The sequence below is a fragment of the Thamnophis elegans genome, chromosome 2 (assembly GCF_009769535.1).
Source record: "Thamnophis elegans isolate rThaEle1 chromosome 2, rThaEle1.pri, whole genome shotgun sequence".
In the NCBI taxonomy this organism is placed as follows: Eukaryota; Metazoa; Chordata; class Lepidosauria; order Squamata; family Colubridae; genus Thamnophis; species Thamnophis elegans.
The window spans coordinates 58,729,411-58,749,156 of NC_045542.1; the positions used below are offsets into that span (position 1 = coordinate 58,729,411).

At 37.1% G+C, this 19,746-nt stretch overlaps 1 protein-coding gene across 1 annotated transcript in view; it reads left to right on the forward strand.

The window, feature by feature from the left end:
• The window catches only part of GLP2R (glucagon like peptide 2 receptor), a 38,448-nt gene that overhangs the window by 11,087 nt on the left and 7,615 nt on the right, over positions 1-19,746 (forward strand). The window contains exons 3-9 of the mRNA XM_032209127.1: positions 3,343-3,433; positions 7,814-7,918; positions 9,601-9,719; positions 12,451-12,557; positions 17,277-17,451; positions 18,711-18,870; positions 19,439-19,499. Of these exons, the coding sequence (XP_032065018.1) occupies positions 3,343-3,433; positions 7,814-7,918; positions 9,601-9,719; positions 12,451-12,557; positions 17,277-17,451; positions 18,711-18,870; positions 19,439-19,499 (818 nt within the window). The remainder of the gene's footprint in view (positions 1-3,342; positions 3,434-7,813; positions 7,919-9,600; positions 9,720-12,450; positions 12,558-17,276; positions 17,452-18,710; positions 18,871-19,438; positions 19,500-19,746) is intronic.

The following is a 19,746-nucleotide window of genomic DNA, read 5'->3' on the forward strand; positions in this document are numbered from 1 at the left end:
TTGCCAGGATAACTGAATCCACCAACTTGCTGCTTTTTCTCTTTCCTTCTTCCTTTCTCAGTATTGGTGCCTTTTCTGGAGAGCTAGGTCTCCTGGCATAATGTGTCCAAAATAGGATAATTTAAGACTGGTTATTTGTGCCTTGAGTGAGAAACTTTGTGTTGATTGTTTTTGATCATCCATTTGTTTGTTTTCCTGGATGTCTACACATATCAAGTTCAAAGGCATCAATACTCTTCCTATCTTGCTTTTTCAAAGTCCAGCTTTCCCTTCCATTGTGTCGTAGGGACTACTATGGTTTGCACTATTCTGATCTTTGTAGCTATATAGACCCATCACAGCATCTAAATATGTTTTCCAAGAACTTCATATCGGTTTTACCAGGTGCTTGTCTTCAATATGTTTCTTACTTGTTACTTTACTGTTGAATTTTATACAGACTTACTTTTTTTATCCAATGGAGGAAAAGAAAAACTAAATAGGATGTTTAAGTTAAAAGTTAAACATTAAAGATCTATTAACTTTCAATGTAAATTTATAACTGTGTTTGCTGGGTAACTTTAAATGTTATTTATTTAGTTATATAAATTGTAATGTATCAAATTATATATACAAATTAGGAATTTTATGTAAGTACATAATGATTATAACAATGTAATCATTTTTTTAAAAAAAAAATCATTCAAAACTATTTTCCAGCAAAAGTAAAGCAATTGAAAAAGTAAATTTATTTTTTAGGAATAATTTTTGTCAACTTTTAACATTTGCTTGATATGAGAAAGTAGCATTTAAATTAAGCAGTTTACAAAGGAAAATTACTTACCTAAGAACAATTCAATGGGATTTCTGAGCTTGATGGTTTTTATCTAAAAGTTCAGTGTTTGGTAAGATGTTAGTAAATTTAATTCTGACTTCTCCTCTTGAACATACATCAATTATGTCTCTTTCCTTTGTTAAGATATTATTTATTCAACTACTTTAAACTGTACAAGAGGTTGGAAAAGAGAAGCACTTTTGCCATTTCAAACCACCATAAACAACAATTACAAGGAAGCCCATAGAAGCCAATAGGCACTGACAGGCTATTTGCAATACAACTTCAGGATTGAGCAATCAAGTGAAAGTACTCCAATCACACATCTATTAGCTGTAGTTTTGCAGTGCTGATCTTTGTTTATCTTTGTTTTGTTTACCTTTCATGAACTCAATGTCAATGCTGCTCATTTGTTATCCAAGAAAACCCAACAAAAGGAATTAAATGCTGAGAAATAATATTTTGATGGGAAGGATTGAGCTTTGGAGGGCCACAAACCATTGTAATATTGAAGATATTTTTGCTGTCTATATTTGAACTACCTGTATATTTTTGCTGTAGTATGTTGTGGTTTAGGTAAGATTCCCAGTCTACTTTCTGGTTTATTTTGTCCCCATGGAGCAGTGGTGGGATACGACTGGTACACCCCAGTATGGCCATATCGGTGCCTGCTGGGAGCACCAGGAATCGTTCTGGTATGGTGCTCCGGAGGGCCCACCCGCACGCGCTCCTTACCTGTATTAGAGCTGATCAGGGCTTCTGCACACGCACAGAGTGTACGGCGCCTGCGTGACACTCCGCCAAGCAACTGGAGTGTCATGGATCTGTCGCAGAGCATCGCAGGTGGTAAGTTGCATGTGCACACTGTGCACATGCGTACTGCGTGTGTGCATGTGATGGACGCCCGTCCCCGTTGCACCGTACCAGTTGCACCGGGATCCGGAACCCACCATTGCCATGGAGTCATTTTATCACATTGGAATCATCTTATACAAGTAGTAAGAGTATATTTTAGCTATTCTTTTTTTTTAAAGAATTATAGCCTATTTGTCTCTGAAAGGATTCTAGGTGGCATATAACATCAGCAAAAAGAAAGCCTAAATAAATAAACCAGTAAATCAGAACATCAAAATAAAAATTAAAAAAATCGTTAAACTGCAAGGTGGCCCCCTAGAGTCAATTGGTAGGGTCTGAAAGTACATTTGGAATTAAGACTATTTTGACCTGTTTCTGAAACTGCAGCAGCTGCACATTCTTCAGGGGCAGAAAAGTCCATAAAGTGAGGGCTGTTGCAGCAAAGGTTTGTCTTCTCAGCCTCACAGTGCAGACTTTACTACGGAAGGGAAATATCAACAGGCCCCCTCTGGATAACCAGACTGGAATTTGATCAGTGCAGGCAATCCTAATTTAATATCCATTCATTCCACAACTCTTCATAGGTGCAATAGCACTTAATGAGAGACACTTATGACTGGCCCTCAGAGTTGTGACTGTCAGTGTCAGTATGGTCATATGATTGTGATTCAGGTATTCAGTAACTAGCTTGCAATTATCATGTTGCAGCATCCTGAAGTCATGTGATCGGCACTTGTCAATTTCTTACAAACAAAGTCAAAGGGGAAGCCTGTGGGAGGTCAGAAATAGTGATCACATGACTGTGGGATGCACAACTGTGTGAAATTCAACTAATGATGGGAAATGGAACTGCTAGGTCTGCTGTAATAAGCGGTGTGGTCACCATGACATATTGCTTTACAACCACTTCACTTAGCATCAGAAATCTTGTCCAAAACCATAGGTAAACAAGCAGTACCTATAAAATAACTGACGAATGTGCACAATGTTCTCGACTAGTTTCAGAGATGATTTGTCTATGTAACTTCTATTTTATGGGCAGGAAGTGTGCTTTCAAGACCTGCTTGTGAGCTTCTCAGAAACATCCAGTTCACCACAGAACAAAACAAGAAACAAGTTTGTCACCCCAGTTCTCATTGACAGTGTGCAACAGGTCCCTTGAAGAAAGGTTGGGATGAAATGACATTGCTGGTATATCAAAGAGCATCAGAGGAAAATACAGAGGGAGCCCCAGAAGTTTAATCTCTTGAGCTGCCTGACCAATGTTATTGACAATGTGTCATCTCAAATTGCATCAGACAGCAGAGAGAGGCATGCTTGAAGTGTCCACATACTGAGGACACTGGCTCATTTAAGCTTAGCCTCTCTACTTTAGCTGTCTCAAACTGTCACATTGCAACATTCTGCTTCATGTCAGATGTTAAAAGTCAGCCATTTTGCTAAGCTGCCATAGAATTTAATAGGATATGAAAAGCTTACAGTATGTGTCAAAAATTCAGCAGCTGGCAATTAACACGTCCTGCTTACTTCATTGTTCAAAGGTTGCAGGGGTAAACCTTTTCACAGTAGCAGAGTGGACAATTGAAGGTTGTGGTTGTGGGTACTCAGAACTTCATTTAACAAGCAATTGGCAGGATCCTGTCAGAGGCTAAATGTGTTTTCTTTACTTACAGGTCAAAGGAAATTTTGAGCTAACCAAAGCTAAATGGCTTGAGTATAAAGATGAATGTTTGAAGAGACTAAAAGAATCTAAAATTAGTACAGGTAAGGCAAAAATCCACCTTCCACTATCTACCACCAGGAACATGAAGATAACAGCTCTTACATGTCCACACCATGTTCCAGTGGTCTCCACATATTGAGACAGTGCACTTCAAAAGTCAATCATCTGGACTGGGTCTCCAAAGCAAAAGTAGAAAAGACAGATTTGTTGTTGTCTTCCTCTTCACCTGCATAGTAAGCGATGCCCTTGCTGAGTCCTCAACTTGCAACCAGTCCTAAAGTCCTTGACTTACGACCGGCCGCAAGTACTCGACTTACCACTGACAGCCAGCAACAGCTCAGCCACACCTGATTGGCTAAGGCATGGCTGGCTGAGCGCGGGCTGTCTAAGCAATCCTAATGGTCGCCCTGCTTGACAGCTCTAGTATAAATAGCTGTCAAGCAGGGCGAGGTGCTGAATCTCTGTACATAGTTTGTTGTTGCCGTTCTACCGAATAAATAGCTGTTCTTCTTACCTCAGCTGCCTTACACCTTTTCAATTAATAATGAATCTAACAGCCCTCTTGCTGGAAACATCGATCTTGACATCTTCTGGTGTCTTGGAATTGCTTTCCCCCTGAAAATAAGACCTCCCTGATTATAAACCTAATCGGGCTTTTGAGCACTGTGCTAAAATAAGCCTTCCCCGGAAAATAACCCCTCCCTGAAAATATTGCAACATAGCAACAGCTATGCTTGCCGCCTCCTGCACCTCAAAAATAATGATGTCCCTGAAAATAAGTCCAAGCACTTATTTTTTTTGGGGGGGGGGGGCAAAAGAAAATAAGACCCTGTCTTATTTTCAGGGAAACACGGTTGTATGAAAGCAATTGTAAAATACTGTGGTCATTGCCCCATTGCTTCCTAGCTATTTTCAGAGATGGCTTTGCTACTTTGGGTGAGCATAGATTTTTCTTTGTCTTTTCTCTTCACTGTCCAAAGTACATGTGGTGAAAAAAGAACAAGAGGTTGTGGGACTTTTATAATGGCTAGATTTGGGTGGGGAAAGCTTGTAATAGCAATATGATGAGATGGAATTAATTATAAAGGATACTCAGCTTCATGAAGGAAATAGATCCTGTTTTGGTTTGTAGAAAACATGACATGAAATAAAAATACTGAAAATAGCTTATGAAGAATAGAATCACAAAATAGTGGCCATATTATCAACAATGTCAGTAATGATATCAGTTACTATCAATGGATTGTGTCCAAAAGATGTTACACCAAAAAATATCAAAGGTAGAAGAAATTTAATACGACAAGGTAGAGATAGTATTGAAAATGGATAGGTCAAGAGAATGGTGTAGGAAATAATGTTTCACTGGCCCTATAGAAGAAATAGGCTGAAGTTTTAAAATTTAAAGGGGAACTACAAATGACAAACCAGGAGAGTGACCTTGATAATTTTTTCCTAATGGATTTCCAAAAGAGGCTAGGACAAAGAAGAAATTAAAACAAATCAAATCATATGACAATATTTTAATGAGATAAAATTTATGACTGTTAGAAGTAAAAGGTCTCTAATAATATCTCTAGTCCAGAAATCTTTTTGGCCAAGTCCTTTCAAATCCAAATCAAATCTTTTCTTGAGAAAAGCCAATGTCATTCTGAAAAATAGATATTACCCTTGAAATGCTGTTTTTCTGTGTCAACCAATCCTAAACTGTCCATCTCAAAAGTTCTGCCGCTGTGGAGAGATCACTCCATTCCAATCCTCCATCAAATATCTATTTTTCATAACAGAAACCTATTAATATCTCCATAAGTCATCTATAAAACAATATTTGCTTCTTATTAAAGAACAACTTCCTAATATCAAAGTCCTAACCACATGTAGAATAATTTCCACCCCAACAAATTTACCATGTTATCAGTCAAAACAAATCTTAGTTTTAATTCAGGATAAATATATAAAATAACTTTTCTTTTCTCTTGCAACTGCTCAGATAAATTTTTCATCCTAAGTTTTATAAACCAAGTATCTTTTTTCTGATATGGGTTTCTTGAAAGCAAATAATCTCTTGGATTTTTAAAAAAATAATAATGATGATTTTTGTTCTGTTTTGATGAACATTTCCTCTCTTCTAAAGCATTTGTAATCCATGATCAGGCCAACATTTTAGAAAAGTCAATAAACAGAGCATCTAATTTGAATTATCTCTTTCAGATTCCTATTGCATCTATTGTGATTTTGTGTAACCGCTTCTGATATCTCCATTTGTATTTCCTCCAATTCTTCTTTAAATCTTTCTAGATAATCTCTTTCCTTCTGAACAGCTAACTATCTGCTTGAAAAGTAAAAATCATGCTTTCCAGTCTGGAAATATCCTTTTCTGGTTTACTCTTATCAGTAAAATTTAAAATCTGCCTCATTATTCTTCTATTCTCGATACAAAAAGTTTGCTAGAGCTCATCCTTTCTGTAATATGTTTATCAGAATGCTCAGCAATTGCTCTACATCTCAAACAAAATTCCTTCACTCTTAATTCCAATAGAACCAAGTTGTCTAATTCTCTTTCTAACTGTCTCTTTAAGTCCTTCTTGCTTTCGAAAATTTCCACTTTGTGTCAGGTGCAAAGAATCAGGATCAAATGTTAAGTTCTAGTCAAACTTACTTATTACTCAAACCTATGCAACAGAATCTAGGCAACTAACAATCAGCACTAAACTGGGGCTGGATAAGGGAACAAAACTCAGGGGAGACTAGACTTAGCTCACTTGTGGGAACAGAACAATTCCAGGCTGATTCCTCTCTTGACCCTGCCCTCAGGTTCTGCCTCTTCTTTTGCTACACTTTGTTATTAAGATCTGTTTTACTTCTCCAGATCTTTTTTTTACAGCGTTTTAAATCCTTCTGACTTCTTAATCCATCATTTCCTTCATCTTTATAAATATTTCATTCTATCTCATTTTGAAAGCTTAGTACCAATTAACTTAGTTTCAATTAAGCTGGGAGTTTTGTTTATAAAAGAAAATATAATTATTTTAGATGGAGATTAAATGAAATGTTATTATAAAGAGGAGCAATAGCGAAGAACTGTAAAAGGAAAGTAAAATAATTGAAACTAATTTTAAATGAAGGCATTGTTTTAAGAATGGCTTGGAAGCAAGTAAAGCTTTTATTAGAGGCTATTTTATATAACATAATGCTGAATTTAAGAAGAACTGCTAGATAATAGTCCTAATAAAATGGGAAAATAAGCCAGCCTACTTACTTAAAAAACCCAGTTATCTGGAAAAAGTCTAATCTCAGAAGGAAAGAGAGGAAGAGGATAACTGGCAGCAAGGTGGATGGATTTAATCACAGTGGCTATGAGTGCAACTTTGGAAGACCTAAAAGACCAAAGTTAGGGATAGATTGTCATGGACAACATTTATCTATCTGGTTGCTAGGAGTAAAAAAGAAAAAGAAAAAAGAGCTGCTTTCATGTTTTCAACCATTACTGATTTCTCTCTTTCTTTCCTTGCATTCATCTTTATAGCCTACTGAGATATAACACAAAGTTGTGACCTGGCCAAGGTGATAATTAGCTGAAATATTATTTGTCTGACTTACCTAAATGCTGGTTGTTACTCATGTTTAAACTTTCTGACTAATCTTTTGGCCTCTTGAGATCAGTTTGAATTAATTTCTGTGGTTTACCATATTGTGCTTGCTTTTAGTATGTGGCCAAAGAAATTCTGAAAATGAAAAACAAAGCAAAAAGTCTGTGAATATATAAATAAATGGATGTGGTTTTTTAAAATGTAAAGTTCAAAATGTACTATATATAAATACAAGAAAGGATAAAGAAAAGACAAAGAGAGGAAAAACAAAGTGGGTGGATGGAAATTTATTTTATAATTATACTCCCATGCCTTTTAAATTTATTTGTCATGGTTGCAATCTGACAATTTGTATTTATATTTATTTTGGTTGGTCTTGATATTGTTAGTTTAATAAGCTGTGTCCTAAACAAAATTACTATTTCTATCTACCTGGAATCTCAGCCAACCATGTTGGTTTGCAATATGGTGCCATGTTAGTGTTAAAACAGTAACAGAATAGTTTTCTGAGAAAGAAATAAAAAGTGAGATGGCTTCATTTAAAAATTGGCTTAATATCAACAATATCTGTTTGGTTTATGAAAGAAAAATAAGTTGGCAAATGGTACTCTTAATATACTTCTTATGGTCAGCATTTAAACCTGTTTTCAGAAAGGTACTGTAGCTTGGTTACAAAGAGTAATTTTATGTTCACACTAACTAACAAATATGCAAAGTTACATATTGCTAGCGTAATTACTGTAGAGCTTAGTTTAGTGATACTGCATTCCTTGATGATCAATTTCTTGTAACATTTTGTTACCTTTCAAAAATATTCTCTTTCCTTCTTCACAGGAATATATTGTAATGGAAGTTTTGATCAGTTTGCTTGCTGGCCTCATTCACCACCAGGAAATGTCTCAGTTGCTTGTCCATCTTATTTACCATGGCTTAAAAATGGTAATACAAACTTGGAAACTGCGAAATTGTAATACACTATATAATTTTCCTTTCCTTTTGGAGTTCTATATTGGGTACACCATGACCTAAAATAAAATTATTCTGTGCTAATAGTATATGATAGCTTTTGGAAAAATAACTAAATTACAATCAGATTCTGCTATCATCAGTACAGAGTATAGCAATTATAAAAGTAGTGGTATTAAGATCTGGAACTTGATTACCTTCCTACATTTGCAACAGTCCCTGAAACTGAACATCTAAGCTTGGGAGGGGGCACCTCTTACTTCCAGATATCCTGAATTGCAGTTCCAATCATCTTTTACCACTAAGCCTGCTAGCAAAATTGGGTGCAGTTCAGCAGTCTTTGGAAATAAGCTAAAGCTAAAGGTTCCCCTTGCACATATGTGCTAGTCATTCCTGACTCTAGAGGGCAGTGCTCATCTCCATTTGAAAAAGCGAAGAGCCAGCGCTGTCTGAAGACGACTCCATGGTCATGTGGCCGGCATGACTAAATGCCAAAGGCGTATGGAACACTGTTACCTTCCCACCAATAGGGGTTGCTATTTTTTCTAGTTGCATTTTTACATGCTTTTGAACTGCGAAGTTGGCAGAATCTGGGACAAGTAACAGGAGCTCACTCCGTTATGCGGCACTAGGGATTCGAACCTCCAAACTGCCAACCTTTCTGATTGACAAGCTCAGAGTCTAAGTCCTTTTGGAAGTACTGTACCCATAACTGTTGCAATTGGATTGATTGTGTCATTTCTTAGCAGTTGTAAAGATATGGTATGGCATTCTACTATTATATTTGTACATCTATGCCAGTGCAAAGTTTTTTCTATACAGAACCAGTAGTTCTTGTGCTTAACATCACAAATCTGGAGTGATTTTCTTAGGATATTAGCTAATGCTTAACATAACTAAATGGGAAGACATCCCACACACCCCAGAAGCAGAATACAAGATTGATGTATTCACATTTTTATTTCTAGCCAAAGGGAACATAAGTAGAACTAGAAAGACTTCTGTTGGCTAAATGAAAGATCAGTTGGCTGTGTTTATATAAGCATGATCATCACAAAATGATTGCGACAGTAACTGATGGAAGCAACATAAAACAATCTAAAAATCATGGAAAATGGGGGTGGAGTGTTCATATGTCTTCAAATATAGTTGTTTTTGGTGATGATCAATCATGCTTAGGAAAGAGATATATCTGAAGGAAGAATGGATGCCTTAAATTACCCATGGATGTCACATCAAAAGACAGTAGAGATGGAGAGTTCCCTTTTGACCAGAAATCTATTTCCATAGAAAAAGACCCCAATTATGTTGAATTAATTAATGCTTTGTAACCTCAAGTGCAATTTATTTAAAGCATGACAAAGATATTAAAAGTTATTTAAAGAAACACAGTCTTATCCCATGGGTTTAGGCTTTTAAAAAGATTTAAAAATAGGGAATTGTGCAGCTTTGGCAGTGTTAATCCACTGAGAAATATTAAGCTTTCTACAGTTACCTCCCAAATAAACAGGCATTAGAAAGAGCTACCCCACAGTAAGCCAAGTCTCCTTTTTTTGGTCTTTCCATGCATGGGATGAAAGGGTGACAGCAATAAACCAGGGCTGAAAAATGAAATGCATGGCTTGACCTTTGAGCTTGTGTCTGTTTACTTTTAGGAAGCTCAAGGATCATATACAGAGTCTGCTTGGACCAAGGGATTTGGCAAAAGATTGAAAATACAACAGAGGTTTGGAGTGATCGCTCGGAATGCCTTGAGAATCATTTCAAAGTAAAAGTGAGCAGAGTCATCTTTTATGGGAGACCCATTCACTATTTAATCTTCTCTGGGAATCCTCTTTTGACCTACTGAATATAGATTAGGTGAAAATTGGCTTAATGCCAGTAACTGTGAGAGGGACCTTGGAGTCCTAGTGGACAGTCCCTTAAAAATGAGCCAAAAAAAGCCAATGCAATCCTGGGCTGCATTCACAAGAAGATAAAATCAAGATCAAGCGAAATTCTAGTATTGCTTTACAAGGCCTTAGTAAGACCACACTTGGAATATTGCATCCGGTTTTGGTTGGCACAATACAAAAAAGATGCTGAAACTCTGGAGAAGAGCTACAAAAAATGATTAGGGGGCTGGAGGCTAAAACATATAAAGAATGGTTACATTGGATATGAATGAAAAGAAGGACTGGGGGGAAGGGATGTGTTCCAATATTTGAGGGACTCCTACCAAAATGAGGGGTGGGGTGTCAAACTATTTTCCAAAGCACCAAAAGACAAGACAAGAAACAATGGTTGGAAAGAAACCAAGGACAGAATCAACCTAGAACTAAGAAGATATTTCCTAACAGTGAAAGTAATTGGAATAGCTTGCTCGATCACTGAAGGCCTTTAAAATGAGACTGGACAACCATTTGTCTGAAACAATATAGGGTCTCCTGTTCGAGCAGGGGGCTGGACAAGAAGATCTCTGAGGTCCCTTCCAACTCTATTATTCTATGTTCTGTCTTATTTGGTACTGTGATTACAGCTCACCTGTGGTGCAACTTACCTTGCATGAAAATGGGTAGCAGAAAAGAGGGTTAGCATGATTTATACTGGAGACTTAAAGGAGTCCCTCACCTTCCCTCCTTTGGGATTCCAGACTACAGAGTTTATTCAAAAGAAGTACATCAAATTAATCTGAGAGACAAGCCATAAATACATTGAGCAAGATTCCACATTTGATTTAGTTTCCTTATTGACTACACGGCCTCCTTTGAGAATTTGCATACTGGGTTTCTATACCCCAAAGAACCTTAACTTGTAATGATTTTTTGCAAGATGAGTTCAGAAGTACAGTTTTAACAATGTTATGGCTCCCAGGTATAAAATATAGAAACATTCAGGAACATGCACAATGATTAGATAGCACATATGATCTATTTTCCACAATGGTCCTATATAAAGAAGAAGGGAAGTCAATACAGAATGGAGGTTTGGCTAAAAAAACAAAATAAACAAATGTCTCTTACACAGAGGAAGAAAGAAAGGAAGGAAGGAAGAAAGGAAGGAAGGAAGGAAGGAAGGAAGGAAGGAGGGAGGGAGGGAGGGAGGGAGGGAGGGAGGGAGGGAGAGAGAGAAAGACAATATAGTGCCTTTTTATGATGGATAATTTTTCTTTTGGTAGCAACACCATAATTCTTACTTGCAGCCATTACAGGTTTTTTTGCACAGCACATTTTAATGCTTTCTCCACTACAGTTATGAATGGCAGATATAATAGAATCCTTCTAATACTTAAATAATGTCCTTGTTCCTCTGGTGAACCTGAAACTCTAGAACATATTTTCATAAAGCATAAATTATACGTGCAACTGCATTTTCAATTAATGTGTCCTTGAATGGAAAGAATGCTGAAGTTTTCTTCAATGACAGACATTCTAAAATCACATTTTTAATTGCTAGGTTTTGTGCCTTAGCCATAAAACTGCATCACATCCAGTTTTGTTAATAGGACCACACCATGTGTTAAAGTATTAAAATATTATTATATTTTGGGATTATATTTAGGTTGTTTTAACTTATATTTACAATGGTTTTGACAATCATAAATATTAATTGACTACTATTAGCTCCTGTTTTTGAGTTTCCCCTGTCCTGGCACTTTGGAGCTGTCACTGGAGAAGCAATAATCAAATATAGAATTATGTTTCAAGTACTGACTGCTAAGTGTTTCTCTAAATATGGCATAAAGTGGGCGGTTATCTCCTTGTTTGTAGCATTAGGTGATCAGATTTGTTTCTTAATATGATACCTCTGAGTATCCTAAATCCTTTTAGGAGAAAAGCCAAAGAATTAAAAAAAGATAGAGGGATAGAGAATGAAACAGAAATGGACTCAAAATGATTTACAATAAGGGTAATAAACCAGAGGTATTGTAGCTGAAATTTCTGAGTGATCTTCAAGGAAAGGGCCGAGAGAGCGAATTACAGTCACCCGAATTACCGTATTTTTCGGGAGTATAAGACGCACCGGAGTATAAGACGCATCAAGATTTTGAAGAAGCAAATTTAAAAAAAAGTTTTTGCACTCTGAAGACCTCCCCAAAATGGCCCGTCTTTCACATTTTTTGTCCAAAAAAAGAGACATGCATAGACTTTAGGAGGCTGGGGGAGTAAAAATGAGTAAAAACAGCCCATTTTTCTCTCATTTCTGCCCTTCCCAGCCCCCAGAAGCACTCTATAAGCCTCCTAAAGACTATGCACATAGATAGGTAGTTAAGAATTTTGATATATAGATGGATGGATGGATGGATGGATGGATGGATGGATGGATGGATGGATGATATCCAGGGTATGAGTGATGGTACTCACTCATGTAGTTTGACCAGGGATGCCTAAAATTTTGCAGCCAGCTGTATGTGTGAACATAGTAGTAGCTGTTTTGGGAACTAGGCACATAACTGATATTTATGAATTTATCTCCCTCAGGAAAACTTGACTGCATTAAGTATGTTGTTTCTTTGTTCTTTTCAGCCAGAAGACCTTACATTGTTTATGGTGTTTGAAAAACTTTCTACTGTGGGATATTCTATTTCTCTTGTTTCCCTTGTCTTAGCACTCTTCATTCTGCTGTTATTTAGGTCAGTATAACCATTTTCTTTTTCAGTAGAATATGGTCTGTTTAAACTATTCATTAGAATATTTTATTTATTTGATTTATGCATCACCACATATGTTAGAACAGCGAAGGAGATGATGTCAGACCTTCCCAATGGATTTCCCTTGATCACAGACTATGAAATATACAAAGAGGTAAAAAATGTCTTCCTACAACGGCCAAATTAGATATTAACAAAGGAAAAAGAGATGAGGGAACCTTCCAGGAAGAATTTGGGGAGAGTCAGAGGAATGAATTACAAAATTATAGACTTTACTCGAACAATGCAATAATGTTTTTCATATTTCTTGCCTTAGTAAAATAATTTGTTTTTGATGACTGCCAATAACATATCAAATATTGAAAATATTTGAAATATATTTTACCCTAGCATATTTACCCTGTGACCCAAAATTTTTGGCCAAAAGTATTTGCATTAGGATTAAATCATCCTTCCTCAAATAAGTCTGTGACAATCATGACTAGTTTGGAAATGTCAATCATAGAGAACCAACACTGAAATTAAAGGAATAGCTGAGGAACCACTGCATTCGATTATTTGTTTATTTAGGAGCCCTCGTGATGCAGTGGTTAGAATGCAGTACTGCAAGTTTACTCTGCTCACAGCCTGGAGTTTGATCCTGTTTGACTCAGCCTTCCATCCTTCTAACATTGATAAAATGAGGACCTAGATTGTTGAGAGCAATATGCAAATAATGCTAACTCTGTAAACCACCAAGAGAGTGTGGTAAAGCTCTATGGCATGGTATATAAGTCTAAGTGCTATTGCTACTACTATTACTGCAAACAAATATTTACTGTCAAGCCAGCCTCACATATTCTCAGGTTTGATGACCTAGAATGGAATTGTCTTACCAGCTCAGCTTAAATACAAGCGAACAACCTTACCATGAGTTCAAGAGGGAAGATTGTTAGTGAAATCCATATGTAAATGGAACAACGGGATTCCTAAATTACAATTAAAATTTTACTACCAAGAATAGGATAGTACAGATTGTAATGAGATGAAAGGAGAGGAGAGAACCCAAACTCTCTCAAATCATTTTGACTGAACAGAATTATAACTGACCATGGAAAAACATCCTGAACCTCATGTTCTTGGTTCAGTTCCGTTGCAATTTGCATTGTATGATTTTATGTTCACACATACAAGCAATGAAATGCATCAACTACTGAGCTTGAGAAAAGTAGAATAACCAGCAGAATTTTGCCTATGCTTACTTGATGCAAGAACATTATTCTTTTTTTTAAAAATGAACTTTGACTGTGCTAAATATTACAGTGATGTGTTGAGTACCCTTTCACAAAGCCATCAAACACATGTTGTGTTTGAAGTATACTACATCATATCAGTAATGAACCAAGTAATAACAGGCACATAATACAAGAGTAACATTAATAAGCTGATGCAAGATAAAGTGGTAGCAAAGTCTTTAACGAGAAGCCACTTAATGTAACAAAGTGTATAGTCTGGAGAATAGGAACGGAAAGAAAAATGAAAAGGAATTTTAATAGTTCCATATGGGGATTAGTTTGTTTTGATACCTTTGAGCCAATCTTGACTCCTGCTGCTACGTAAAAAAAAGTCCCTGCAGTTTTCTTTGCAATATTTTCAGACGTAGTTTTCTCTTGCTTTTTTCCTGGGTCTGGGATAGAGAAACTGGTCCAAGGTCATGCAGCTGCCTAAGACATGACTAAAACTTATGGTTTCCATCTTTTTTAGCCTGGTGCCTTTAATCACTATGCCAAACTGGCTCTCATATGAAAAAAATAAGAGAGTTTTGTACAGGTGGCTTAATAAAAATATGCCGTGGAATGGAGTCCTCAACTTTTCTCCAATGCTTATTTCTAACTTTGGACTTTGATCTGTTCTTCAGTGTTGCATGGCAGTTGTTGTTGATTTCATCATTTTAGAGTTTTAGTTATTCCAAAGTTTATTATATAAACATGGCTATATAATTCATGAAGACTACAGCAATCATTTCATTTTAAAGGGCCAAGTATTTGGAAGGAAACGGGCTGTCTTGTAATGATTGTTTATGATCCCTGGTTAGATAGCAGACAAATAAGGAGAATGCTTCAAAGATGCAGAAACAAGACAAACATCAGTCTTTTTCTATGCATGATCTACAGTTTAGGCACATTTTGTTGTATCTGTTTCATTGATGCTTTTCAAAATATGCCAATTCCTGGTGGATCATTTCTAGTCAACATAACTCCCCTTGAGTTCTAATTAGGTAAAGGTATTAACCTTTGTCCCAGACTATTAAATCATTTCTGAGTTTTGTTCTTTTTTACACAATTTTATTTTTGCTGACATGCGTTACTTATAGAAATCACAGCTATTTATTGCAAACATGTCATGGGTATGGAAAGCATATTCTCAGATTAAAATAGTAATAGAAGTAGCACTTAAGACTTATATACTGCTTTACAGTGATTTTCCAGCCCCCTCTAAGCGGTTTTACAGAAGCAGCCTATTGCTCCCAACAATTTGGGTCCTCATTTTGTCCACCTTGGAAGGATGGAAGGCTGAATCAACCTTGAGCCTGGTGAGATTTGAACTGCCAAATTGCAGGCAGCCGCCAGTCAGCAGAAGTAGCCTGCCATAGTGTACTCTAACCACTGCACCAATGTACAAATGATCACTCCCATAGTTGGATTTTATAATATGACGGTTACATAAGGATATTTTCATAAACATATAAAATATCCTTATTTGTTAATATTTAGTATTACATTATCTTTTAGTACTAGACCAAGCTTCAATTTCATTGTGCAATTTATTTATTTTTTGCTCTGAATTGGGCTAACCTAAAGTGAAAAGATCCAGAACTAAGGAACAAATGTAATGTTTAATGTTACTAAACTCTTGTAGACTTTTGTTGTGATGAGTGGTGAGTGGTGAGCGGTGATGACTTTGATTCTAGCCGCAACGCTTGTTACTCTGGTTTTGCTCAGTCCTGCTCAGTTTTATATATCTGCATGCATTTTTTTTTAAAAAAAACTGAATTAGAATTTTAAAATACTGCAACTTTGACATTTTGATTGCAATCATCAACATTATTACACTCTCAGCTATATTTTCCTTTGCTCTGTTCAGACTAGAAGAACATTTTCCAGTACATAAACAGTAGCAGGAACATCTTGCAAATAATAATTCTTTTGTTTTAAATCAACATTTATTCTTGCTATGCATAAGGCAACACAGGTCCTCAGGAGGTGAAGGAGATGCACAATGAAGTTACCCACTGCCTAGCAAATTATATCTGAACCATTCCTCTGTAAGGACTCTTCCAGAATACAGTACATTAATTTGTCTTAATTGACCTCTGGAATCTGGTTATGTTGCAAATAAGAGCTTTCATTTGTCAAATGCAGGAATATTAATGTGATTATATTATGTTAGGAGGTCTCAGGCAGTGCTAAAAGTCTGAGCTTTTTGAAGTGATGATTTCATTCACCACCACCACCACCCCACTTTAAAATGTCAGAACCCTCACAATCCTTCCTGTACTGGAAGCACACAAGAGAGGGACGCAATAAAGAAAGTCTGCACAAGCAGGGACGGGATTATGAACATTTGAGTAGAGGTAGTCCTTGACTTACGGCCTCAACTGAGCCCAAAATTTATGTTTTTAAGTGATACATTTGTTAAGTGAATTTTGCCCCATTTTATGACCGTTCCTGCCACACTTATTAAGTGAATCACTGCAATTTATTAAATTAGTAACACCGTGAATATGACGTCCCCACTGACCTTGCTTGTCGGAAGATCACAAAAAGTGATCCCATGACCCCGGGCCACTGCAAATGTCATAAATATGAGTCTGTTGCCAAGCATCTGAATTCTGATCACATGACCATGGGAATTCTGCAATGATCATAAGTGTGAAAAATGGTCACAAGTCACTTTTTTCAGCACTGTTGTAATTTCAAATGGTCACTAAAAGAACTGTTGTAAGTCAATGGCTACCTGTACCTGTATTATGATCTGATCACCTTATGGAGGGAACAGTGTACTAGGGGATTCTTTGTAATAGAACCTTTGAACAGAAGTTAATTTGTGCAATAACTGGGAAAAATTGATTATGTTGGGAGGAGACGCAACATCAGAAGAATAAAAGCTTCTAATTCAAATCCAGTGAAAGCTCACTGGGACTTTTGAGTGCTCCTAATGTTTGGAAATTGAAAGTTGAAAAGTTTGACACACCTGAGCTATGGCATCGTATACAGTTTCACCTGCCACACAACTAGCTAAGCTGGGTGTCAGCAACCCGTTGTTCCAGAGCCACATGCGGCTCTTTCGTCCCTCTGATGTGGCTCCCTGTTGGGTGATCCCACCATGTTTCCCACAGAAAAGAAAACACCAGGAGCCACAAAACCTGGATAGGCTGACTGGGGAGTCATGTGACTGGGTGGGAGTGAGTGGATGTTGAGTTGCCACGCCCACTCAGGTTTTGTGGCTCCCAGTGTTTTCTTTTCTATGGGAAATGGGTCCCAACGGCTCTGAGTGTTTAAGATTGCAGACCCCTGATCCAGTAACACTCATCATGGTCAGCCCACCATCATCCCCAAAGAATATAACTTCCCACTCTCATCAGGAAAAGAGCACGTACTTCTGATAAAACTATAACAAACTTTGCATATTCTTATAGATTGTGCTTCTCTTCCCCTTCAGGAAACTGCATTGCACGAGAAACTACATCCATATGAATCTCTTTGCTTCGTTTATCCTCCGAGCTGCAGGAGTTCTAATAAAAGACAGCATAACACGCAGTACATACAAGTTTCTTTCTTCAGAGTCAGAAAGGCCAGCTGATGAAAGTGGATGGATTTCTTCCTTGAGTCCAGAGGTATTGCAGCAGGCACTCTCAGTGCTCATATTAAGTGACCGAAGCAGCAAGAGTGATGTCTGTTGTTGCCCCCATCGATTTTTAAATTCAGAAACAATAAAATAGTTGCAGAGTTATATTTTCTGACTACATTCATTTGTAGCATTTGTATGATGCTCATCCCTTGTTTACTGCCTGAGATCTAATAGCTAATTTTAAGCAACAATAATTGATGCACAAAGGCAAGGTCAGGAAGCAGATTAAAATAGTTTTTGTCTGTATATATTGTTTATTGACTACTATTCTGTTAACTCTCAGAAAAACTAGCAAGAGCCATAGCACCTAGACTTATACACTTATTTACAGTACTTTACAGCCCTTTCTAGGTGGTTTTACAGAGTCAGTATATTGCCCAGGGGTGGGTTCCTGCTGCTGCTACTGCTGGTTTGCTCAGGGATGCACTGCGTGTGCGCTTCATGCGCGTGCTTGATGCACGCGCTTGATGCGCACATGCACAGTACTAAAAATGTTTCTGCACAAACAAAATGGCGCTACCTATGGTGCCACTGACAGAACCAGTTCAGGGGCATGGCAGGCCAGGTTACTACCTACTCAGCCAAACTGGTCCAAACTGGTAGAAACCCATCTCTGATATTGCCCCTTATTTTATTGACCTCAGAAGGATGGAAGCAGGGGTGGAATTCTACCGGTTTGGACCAGTTCGGGGGAACCGGTAGCTTTGAAGATCAGCTGGGTGTGAACCATTTCATTCCCACTAGCAATTGGGCCTGCCCCCCCGGGCTTTACCTACCTTTATCTTCTTTGCTGAGTTGCGTAGTAGAGTAGATTGCCATGCCTCAGCTTCCGAATTGATGCGCACTCAGCGAATCAATTATTTAACAGGTAGGATCCCATCCCTTGAGCCAGTGAGAATTGAGAATTGCTGGCAGTCGGCAGAATTAGCCTGCAATAGAGCATTCTAACCACTGCGACACCACAACACAATAAATTAAAACATGATATCCCAAAATGGGGCAGTTTAAAAGACGGAAGAAAGAAAGAGGAACAAAATTCAAACACTAAACTTCTGTATGAGTTTTCAACAGCCCTGCTTAGTATTAGCAACTCTTTTCCTCATGGACTTGAAATGTAATGTCTGACCAATTGTTTCCAGGAAAGTAGCATATATTCCTGCAGCCAATAAACTCAAGGGCAAAATAAGTTAATCCCTACTGGGATGCTGCACAGTGTTATTAATTCTTTTTGTCTCATTTTTGCAGAAACTAGCTTTATGCAAGATGGGCCCTCTTTTTATGCAATATGTTGTTGGAGCAAATTCTTACTGGCTTTTAGTGGAAGGAATTTACCTCTACAGGTTATTAGTAGCAACTGTGCTGTTTGAGAAACATCAGCTGCTGAGATACATCTTCATTGGATGGGGTAAGCTTGGATTTTTCCAAGGGGAAGATAGACTGATAGGTTTACATCTTTCAGTCAGTTTCATGATTGGTTCAGCTATTCAGCTGGGACGAGTCAAAACTAACCTTTGGTTTATTTCCTGTTAATTATCCTGTTGAAAATATTTCAGTCAGCATAGGAAGCTAAACTTGCTGTGTATTTTTACATCAAATTATTAGGTAAATGCAAGTCTTAAAGTTTGCTGCTGCCATTATTTGTTTGGAGACTTTCAAAGCACATGTAAACCAGAAGGCAAATATCTATGAACACATTTGTTGAGTGGAACAAGGAACAAACTCTAAAGAAAACAAAATTATTGAGACCATTGGCCTTTTCTTTATTTACATAACTAGTGATAATCCCCATATATTAGCTATTCTTGTTATAGTGATTTAATAATATATTAGACTGTGAAATTGGGAGAAAAATAGAAGGCCATTCTAACCAATCAAACTAGAAGAAATGCTTTTAACTCAGAACACTTGATATGGTCAGAAATCGTATTAGGCCTTGTCATACAAGAATATCCACCTCTTGTTTTTCCTTTCAGGTTCTCCAATTTTGTTTGTAGCTCCTTGGGGAATACTAAAATACCAATTGGAGCATAACGTGTAAGTTACTGCCTTAAATATTCCCTTAATCGGTTTCATTGTTTCTATTCTTGCCTTTTTTGTGCCAATAGAAAAAGAGCCTTTTGTTTATTTTCCCACAATGTTTAGATTAAAGATGATCAACCATTTGTTATGGCGGCTGCATTGCTAGGCAATAGGAAAACTTTTTTGCAGCCTCCTAAACACATTCTTATTAAGGGCATAATTTTAACTTTTAAAAATATATCAACTAGAAAGGTTAGAATGC